The 9117-nt window shown below is 34.9% G+C and overlaps 1 protein-coding gene across 1 annotated transcript; it reads right to left on the bottom strand.

Moving 5' to 3' along the window:
• Positions 1-1327: 1327 nt before the first annotated feature.
• LOC120347334 (heparan sulfate glucosamine 3-O-sulfotransferase 1-like) lies at positions 1328-7573 on the bottom strand. The gene is made up of 7 exons (XM_039417261.2): positions 7266-7573; positions 6869-6993; positions 6387-6553; positions 5527-5698; positions 3926-4116; positions 3568-3652; positions 1328-1730 (listed from the first exon to the last, which is right to left on the bottom strand). Exons 1-7 carry the CDS (start codon positions 7447-7449, stop codon positions 1455-1457), a joined length of 1200 nt encoding a protein of 399 aa, XP_039273195.2. The 5' UTR covers positions 7450-7573; the 3' UTR covers positions 1328-1454.
• Positions 7574-9117: the final 1544 nt, after the last annotated feature.

The following is a 9117-nucleotide window of genomic DNA, read 5'->3' as shown; positions in this document are numbered from 1 at the left end:
GGTGCTTGTCATGTATGGGACTTATATCATGCATCAACCAAAAAGAGGAGTAATATATGAAGGTAAGAAGCAAAGTATTTTTAAGTACCAAATTTTCATTCTCTAATATCTAATTCATTGATTCCTATCTTCAATGCGCCTTGTCAGCGAGCTCTACTTGCATACCCTGGCCGTGGCGTCAAAGTGCATACCGTCGGGCTGTTGATTAGGCTATAGCAGTCGTATTGCTCCGTTGCTATCAAAGTATCGACGGATAGTTACAATTGAGATAATAAGAAGCTATGCCAACAAACAACATACAAAGATTGTTCTTTTAAAAAGTTAGCGACAGATTACCAGGCTTGACCATGGGAAATATTTTTCTGTCCCATCCCACCCCATAGCAATTTATGACTGTCCCATCTCACGGGGTTCCCATTGGAATACAATTCAAAAAGATTTGATGCCCTTCAAAGCATGCAATTACAGAGCAAAACATTCGGTAAAGCAAGTTTACTAATCACTTTAAAATTTTCATTATATATTTTTTTAAATTCTAGGTTTCAATTGTGGATGGATGAATCACGCAACATTAAAGAACTGCTGTATATTTTACATTTAGTTTATTTTGCGTTTTTTTTTAAATTCAATTCAGCAAACCCTCGCAAAGGTACCTCAAACTTTAAACAACATAGCTTCAAAATTTGTAGTAAAAGAGAATGCACATCTCTGTAACTACGTCACGTCGGATTCAGGTTTTTAATTATTATCTTCTTATACTGAAGTAATTGAAGGGGTCTCATTTTAAAATTATTATTGCATACTGGAAAATTTAATATTAGGCAATAAAATTAGGGTGTTGATTATTCTACACTTTTGTAGGTTATTGGCAGAATACTACTTTCTCTTTGACAAAGAAATTTGAAAATATTTTGTCGAAGTAAAGAGCACAAATAACCCATGGAATTTGAAAACTCAGAAATCACATTAAATCATATGTCATGTCTGCCTCCAAAATATTTCCTTCAGGGGCGGGCATATTTAAAGTGGACAGTAAATGTTCAGTAAAATAGTGACACGATAATTGTTGTTGGGAATTCAGCAGTTTTGAATATAGGTCACAATATTAAAGTGACTAAACCTTATTAACTTGATTATATGGCATAAAAATGTTGGTATTGAGGCATGTAATAGAGTATTTCCAACATGCCCGTTTTCTCAATGAAACCATTTATTACTTTTAGGCCTACATGTCTTACATGTACAAATATCTTGTGCTGGTTGGAGTCGAGTTAGTTGGAAACTGAGAAGAGTTTTCTAGCACATGGTCATGGAAGCGAGCGAGTAATCCAGTACTAACAAATTTAATATTTTATTATCATAGAATATTTTTAATGCTATAAATCAAGAGGTATAATTTCTAGAGCCTATAGTATGTGCTGGATGAGGCAGTTGAAATAAATTTTTATCGATCGTCACCAATTAAATCTACGACCGAGTAGTTTATAAAGTTTTTCATTAAATGGTGCAAAAAATGAGCGCAGTTTTTCCAAATATTCGGGGTTCGCGACACCCCATGCTCCTTTTCTAGTCCTTCCCTTTCCAGTCATACAATAAATACGTGCTGTTCCAGCGACTAAAACGCCGTTTCTTTCTACTACTAAAGGTTTGGCAAAGCAAGAAAATCCGTACGGTCCCTTCGGAATATTTTCTGGTAAGACGAACTCTGGAATGTGAAGAAAGTCTTGAACCTAAAATAAACAAAAACAACGGAACAAGAAAATTGAATGAATTATAATGCAGATGAATATTAGTTTACAAGAGAACAATGCTCAAATATATAGACACGTAGACCAGAGCGAAGCGTTCCTTACCTTTGACGTTACCGGTACCCTCAAAAAACTTCCGAGTTTCCAGTAGCATGGATTTGCAGAATCAGCCGTCACGCTTGGTGGAATCGCTTGAAATGAGTTTTAAACAGTGTTCCCATGCGTGAAAGTTAATACAGCGAAATTTTGAATGAAATATCAGATCTCATAGGATTCATAGGAAATTCAAAAATAGATTAAAGTAATAGCCTTCTGGCAAAAAAATCAACCTTTAGCCACTGAAATTTTCAAAGCAATTGGTCCAGTATTCGAAAAGAAAAGCGATTTTATCATGATAAAAAAAAACAAAAATAAGTCCACTTGCATGTTGAAAAATGATGTATATTTATATATAAGACAAATTCAATGATGAAAAATGTTTAATCTGTTCGAAACAATTTGTTTTTTTCATTATTTAGTTTATTTTGTTTTGTAGTGAGAATTTGGCAGCGGCTTGTTATTGGGCACGAAATGAACATATTGATCGTTTTTTTATCATGTTGTTTTTCTTGTTGGTATTTTTCTTTTTGTTATGATTGTGTGAAAATAAGCGATTTTCTCATTAACTACTGGGCCAATTGCTTTGAAATTTTCAGCGGGTAAAGATTGTATTGTTAGCTAGAAAGCTATGATTTTTATTTATTTGAAAACGGTGATTCGTTTATTACTTCGAAATTTTGTGTGATGACCTAATTATACTAAAATGAATACTACTTATTTGTAGCGGTTATTCGTCTTCTCTTGTGCTACTATCTTGCTACTCGAAAACCGGAAGCTTTTTGACGGTACCGGTACTGAAAGGTGGACTTGCTTTGGGTATTCTTGTCCATATTATATTTGAGCATCGCTCTCTTGTCTAGTTTGTGTTTTGATCTCAAATTTTCAATAAGCTGCGATATGTAAGAAATTTTGATAAACAAAAAATGGGATTCCCGTGGTACGTGTACCAGGTTATGGTTAGGCCATAATTTGATTCCGATTTTCCTTTGTTTTAGTTTTAAAATCTATTACGAGTTTGGGGACTGTCTGTGTTAGCCAATGGAATATCCCCCTGAGCAAACCAGTCCCTTTACAAAACTTGATGTAAAGTAGGCGAACAAAATTAGTTACCCTATATTGGTACACCTACTTCTAGGTCGCCCAAAAAACATTTCAGTGTAATTTGACGACATAATATATATTCAATACATCGTGCATCCATCCAATGCCACGAATTGAAAACTCAGTATATATCAGCCTGTTTTGTCAATTCACACATACCGTGTTTCCCCGAAAATCAGACCTAGCCTGAATTTTAAAGATGGTTTTAATATAAGCCCTCCTCTTAAAAAAAGACCTAGTCGGTAGCACAATTTTTTTCTTTGACCTAGCCGATAGCAAAAAATCTCTCCTACACGTTTTAATTGATTGATAATATGTTTTGCAGATATGTTGAATGAAAACGTGTTATTTATAGGTAAATGAATATCGGTTTTCATATTTTTTATATTTGGAAATCTCGTAATTTTACTTATACGTTGTACAAGTAATTACAAAATACTTTGTAATGTTGTTTTTGATGAATGAAAATATAAGACATCCCCCTAGTAATTTTTATGTTCGGAGGAATATTGGAATAAGACCCAGTCTTATTCTCGGGGAAACAAGGTATCTGATTCTTTGTGACCGATGTGATTTTACCGCACCTGTGCTTCGGGCAAATTTGTTTATGTAAACCCACCTCTTTTATGACTTTAGCAGGATTAGATATAAGTTCCTCACCGTCTACAATGTAGATATGGCTCATGTTGAACACTTGATACCATCTGTGAAACATGATGACAACAGCAAACTTAGGTACGTCAACAGAAGGACTTGTCCCAACGCGTCACATAGAATAGTACTTCATTGCATGAGTTTGATAAAATGATATATTGTATAATTTGTTTTATCGGTATCTTGAATGAAGTTCCCTATCCGAACAAGATGCCCCATTGATACCAACCGCTAGCATGACCAAAAAACTACTGCTTTGGCAAAAGTTTGTAACATAATTAGGACTGAGCACTATAACTCAAAAAATGAGAAATATTTTTTACCTTAGTAAATGATAGTAATACAATCCAGTTGTTAGTATATGGCTAGTACTCCCTTTTTTAAATAACTGCTCAATATATGCCATTTCCGTTCCACTTTCATCCATTTTTGCAGTTAAATTAGCGGAGTAGACAAGAAGATCATCAACCATTTGTTCAAACGTTGTGTTTTTATTGAGATGACCCATCATTATCTGTTATAAAAATTAAGTTCGAGTCGATATGACAATAATTTTATGTGGACTAAAAAAATGATTGGACACGAAATGTACGTATGATCGCTAGAAGGTTATCACTTTTGATTATTACAAAAGTTTCTGTGGGCTCTATAGAGTCTATGGGATTCGTTTTTTGTGTGCATTACCAACTTTCATGACCTTTGACCGATGCTACCAGTAACGTTCTTGAGACGCGCGCTTCACCGTGCCGTTTCAAAATTCGTCGTTCACTTTCTCACCTGCCGTACTGTACTTGCTTCGTTGAGTGCGCTGTGTATAACGGTTACTTTGACAGTATTTTTTAGATTAAATACAGACTTTATCACAGCTAAGCATGCAGATGCATTGGAACTGCTTTGTGCTGCACCAGTACCGCCAGGTGACCGGATATCGTGTCAAATTTAGTCAGCATCTAGTACAGGGGTCGGAAACCTACGGCCCGCGGGCCGGATCCGACTTGCGACGCTCCCCTGAATTATAGTAACAAAACACTGTTTTGACGATTATCTTTTTTACGTTACACAATTCATTGTGAGACGCGTGTAGACTAAATTATATTATAATCTGATAAGTATAAAATTCACAATTACTCGTTTAATGAGCCTATAATTTAATTATAATTATACAAATAGAAACAAAACGTAGAAAAGTTGATGCTAAGTGCAAAGGGTTCAATGGCGCCAAAAATACAATGCAATGAAGAAATAAATCTATATTCTATTCGAGAGATGTATTACTGCTCCATTTTTACTATAAAAAGTATCATCAGTTCGGTTTTCTAAAAACTTTCTAAAAATATATGCGGCCCGCCAATGACTGGCAGCCATTATTTTGGCCCGCGAGCGACAAATGGTAGCCGACCCCTGATCTAGCATATGGTGTACCGTAAAACTCAAACACTGACCTACAGTATTATGGCAAACCTACTTCAGTACAGAATTTGGACTCAACGAAACAAATATCCCTCAGATCATCCACCGCCCAACCATATGCACACATGCGAATGCAAAATCGCCGCGTCCCCTCAAAAACTGGTTCTAACAGCAGCCGATACGCTCGTTGATTCGTATGAAAGTTGGTAATGTCGTCATCAAGCATTGCACACCTTATGACGATTCCGCGTGTGCCGGAGTCGTGAAGACTACGGTAGCGGTAGTCTACTGTATGAAAGTTGGTAATGTCGTCATCAAGCATTGCACACCTTATGACGATTCCGCGTGTGCCGGAGTCGTGAAGACTACGGTAGCGGTAGTCTACTGTGGCAGATTGCATACCGTACTACTTCGATTTGGCGTTCATGTCCATATATTTGAGCATCGCTCCCTCGCTTTACATTAAAATTCTGCAATATACTTCAACAACGAACGACAAAAAGTAGAATATTACCTCCTGAGCATAATCTGAATATGTTCTTTCGGTAGGATTGCACAAAACAAGTAAAAGTTTGGCGTTAGGAACAAGTTCCCGAAGATGTTCTGGTGCCGCGAGGTTCCAGTTGAAGTAGGCCGGTGTTTTTTCAAATGATATTTCGTGAGGTAAAACTTTGGCCAACATAGGTCTGAACAAAAATACTGTATTTATATTTCAAACAACTCCACAATAACGGTGTGTTTTATATTTGTGTCTTCAAGTACTCATGTCGCTGGGAATCTTATTTAATGATATTCAGCTATTTGATTTTTTTAACATTTTATAGATCATTAAATAAATATTATATGGGTTTGGTTGTAATTTAGTTCCAAAATAATATATTGATTTAAACCCTAATCTTGATCTTGTTCACCCAATAAAGAATTTTCAATAGATAATGTTCTATTAGTAACTAGCTTAAGTAATCAAACAATTGCATATAGCAGGGCTGCACAACTATTTTACCGAAAATCCGCATACTAAATTTTAAAAGTACAAGTCCGGTGTTTTCAGAAATTACATTTCGGCATCCGTAAACGCGCACTTTCTCGACCGGCTAATGATTATCAGCTAATCAAGATTGTTTATTATGGTGTTATAGTTCTTTTCATATATATATTCAAAACAATAAAAGTCATTTTATAAAAGGAAACTTCAAAAGTGGGGCTAATGATCCAAAATAAAGAATTAGCTGCGGTCCGAATCAAATACTCAAATAGTCCGGATTCAGACCGCGGCTCGCCAGTCGATTAGCCTGCCATATAGTATTAGGTTATTTCATATATTAGGGTCTGAACAACTATACAAAAAGTTAGTTACAATGAAAACATTTTTACGTGTATGCTTTTAGGCCCAACTTATATAAATACGGTCGTTCAAAGAAGTGAGGTTCTCTGGGTGCTACTTTGATCATCGGGTGCATACGAAGTAAAGCCCTAAGAGCACCTGTACCACACTTCTCAACCCCGATTCCAATGACATCTGGTGCACGCTGAACTGGTGGCTGAAGATATGAAATTGCTATTATGAAAATTGCCTTTCTTGAGAATTTATATATATATATATATATATATATATATATTTTTCATAAACTTTAAATTGATTGCAAATGAAATATAACAGAACAGCTGAAGTTGTGTTTGTGTATGAATCGCTACAAATTGCATTTTTACCATGCTTTTTGTTGCAAGAATCAAATGGCGTAACAAGATACAAGTATGAAACATATTACTGATATTTTATAGAAATACATTTATTATATATTATAGTAAAAGTATGGATAGAACGAAATAAACTTTTTGAAATCTAATAATCTCACCCTTTGTAAAACTTTTACCAAAGTTCTGGTTGCTGCTGCATATTCAATCAATAGTTTATCGCGCTCCCTCTCCTTTGGGGTTTTTTGGTAATCTAGTTTGATTTCATATTCGATCGTAACGTTTCCTAAAATTGATGAAAAAACTTGTAATGCAGTGCAACTGACTATGAAATTATAATTACAAATTAACAATTCAGAATTTTTTTTTTCTAAATTCTAACAATACTAAATCTTGCTCCAAGTTTAATCGGTCAGGCTTCCCAGTAAGATAACTTATATAATATGCTATATATTTATTCGTAATATAAATACCACGACATTAGGAATAAACGTTAAAAATATGAATCAATGTGTACGCAAATTTAAATTCTAAAATTTTAAACTATTTTTTTCTCACCCTCACGCAGCACTCCTCTTTCTGGTTGATATGCGTTATAAATCCCATAAATAATAAAAATAGAAATCAACACCGTAAACACAAAACTTAAGATCCACAGTCTTCTCGTTAACTCAACCTTTATGCCATTAAGCTCAACAGAAAATTCGTTATTTTTCAATCGTTGCATTAAACTAAACGACATGATTTAGAAAAATCTATTCGCAATGCGTACATATCTTCTTGCTAAAACTGATGACAGACCCTGCTGATCCACGATATAAGAAAATTATCGCTGAATTTCCTGTATTACTTCTCGCAAGACCGCATATTAGAAACTGCCATATCTCGAACGAATTACGGCCTTTAAACCCTCGGGCGTTAGTCGTTATTACAATGCCAGTTCTGAATGTTGATTTCCAATTATTATCTGGTGTAGGCCTGTAGGGTAGAGTGTGAGGCGACAGCATCAAATCTAATTAAGTAAAATGAAACGACTTCCCCAATTGAACCAACGGAAATATGTGGATAAAAAATGGAAACTCACATTGCAATAAAATATTTATACAAAGCTACGATATTCTCTTGAAACATTTCTAATATATACACTATACATGTTTGTTATTTGCATTTATGTCAAAATTGAAACAGGCTGCCGTTGGCAGTAGTATAATAGTGTTTTCCACTAGAAACTTATACTCACATACTTGTTAATTTAAGTCAGCTTTGAAGGTGTCGGGGTCTGATGATCTTTCGAGGTCCTTTGCAAGCCCAGTTGTTCAATTTACGTTTGTTACGGATTTCTGATATTTATTAACTTTTTCTCGGGTGATGCGTTTTAACAAATAAATATATATGACGGAATTTCTCTCAAAATGGAATGAATAAACAAATGAAGAAAGAAAAAAAAGAATCCGGGTTTTCATTCCAATGGAATGCACAAAGCAATAAAGCAAATGTTAGGGTTCAGTAGAGGGCCGTTCGAATGAACGCCATAAGATAGTATTCAAATGAAAGCCTTAACTTATTCTAATTTATTACACCAGTGGATCGTATTTAATCTAATCTAATTACATCATTAATAAATCTTCAAATCAAGCAGGCATACGTTTTCCATACGTGGTATATTCAAAATGATTTATTTTCTTAAGGAATGGCTGGAAATGATTCAGCAACAGGTATATTCAAAACGATTGAATACAAAATACATATCTAGGGCGGAAATTATCACAAGCATTCACAGAATCGACAACATTAGTTCACTTGATGTATTCAGTATAACATATAGTAGAAATGTCAGCTATAAACGACAGGACAGCGCAGGCAATTGTAATTAGAAACAGCATAACGCATTGCGTTGGATATTCTAGGGTCTCTAGGCCTATAATAAAATTTCGTAGAATATATATATATGATAAGTTTTTAGCTTTTCCTATCTATAAAAATTAATTTTGGCATATTATACCAATTGATTTATGTAACTCACACTGTTACTTATCTGTAGTGGAGAGGGCAGAATAATTGTTTTTGGACATGTACCGAACAAATTACAACCAAGTGCGTAAGCAGCCCAAAATTTGGGGAGGGTGGGGGCATTTTTTTTCATAAATTCGACGCTTACTTCGCTGTCGCTGAATTTCAACTATCTAGGTTGGTTCGTTCGGAGGAAGGAATTTTTAATCGCTCACAAACAGCAATATAACTGAAAAAAGACGTACGAGTTTGCGTCTTACTGCAAATACCACAAAATCACTTTTTAAACATTTTTGAAGGGGCAAGGAACCCCATTGTATAAGCCTATGACTGCGACGACCGTTTGTTTCAATGAATGGATATTCAAACTTCGAGAATTATTAATGAATAAAATACATTT

The sequence above is a fragment of the Styela clava genome, chromosome 11 (assembly GCF_964204865.1).
Source record: "Styela clava chromosome 11, kaStyClav1.hap1.2, whole genome shotgun sequence".
Lineage (NCBI taxonomy): Eukaryota > Metazoa > Chordata > Ascidiacea > Stolidobranchia > Styelidae > Styela > Styela clava.
This window is presented reverse-complemented; position numbering and strand designations above follow the sequence as displayed.

Bases quoted from the DNA above. Each gene is read 5' to 3' on its own strand.
- LOC120347334 (XM_039417261.2), bottom strand. From the start codon at position 7,449: ATGTCGTTTAGTTTAATGCAACGATTGAAAAATAACGAATTTTCTGTT. The intron at 6,554-6,868 runs GTGAGATTATTA...TCATATCTTCAG, and splicing joins TGGTAAAAGTTTTACAAAGG to CCACCAGTTCAGCGTGCACC. The intron at 4,117-5,526 runs GTAATATTCTAC...TTTTTATAACAG, and splicing joins ATTCAGATTATGCTCAGGAG to ATAATGATGGGTCATCTCAA.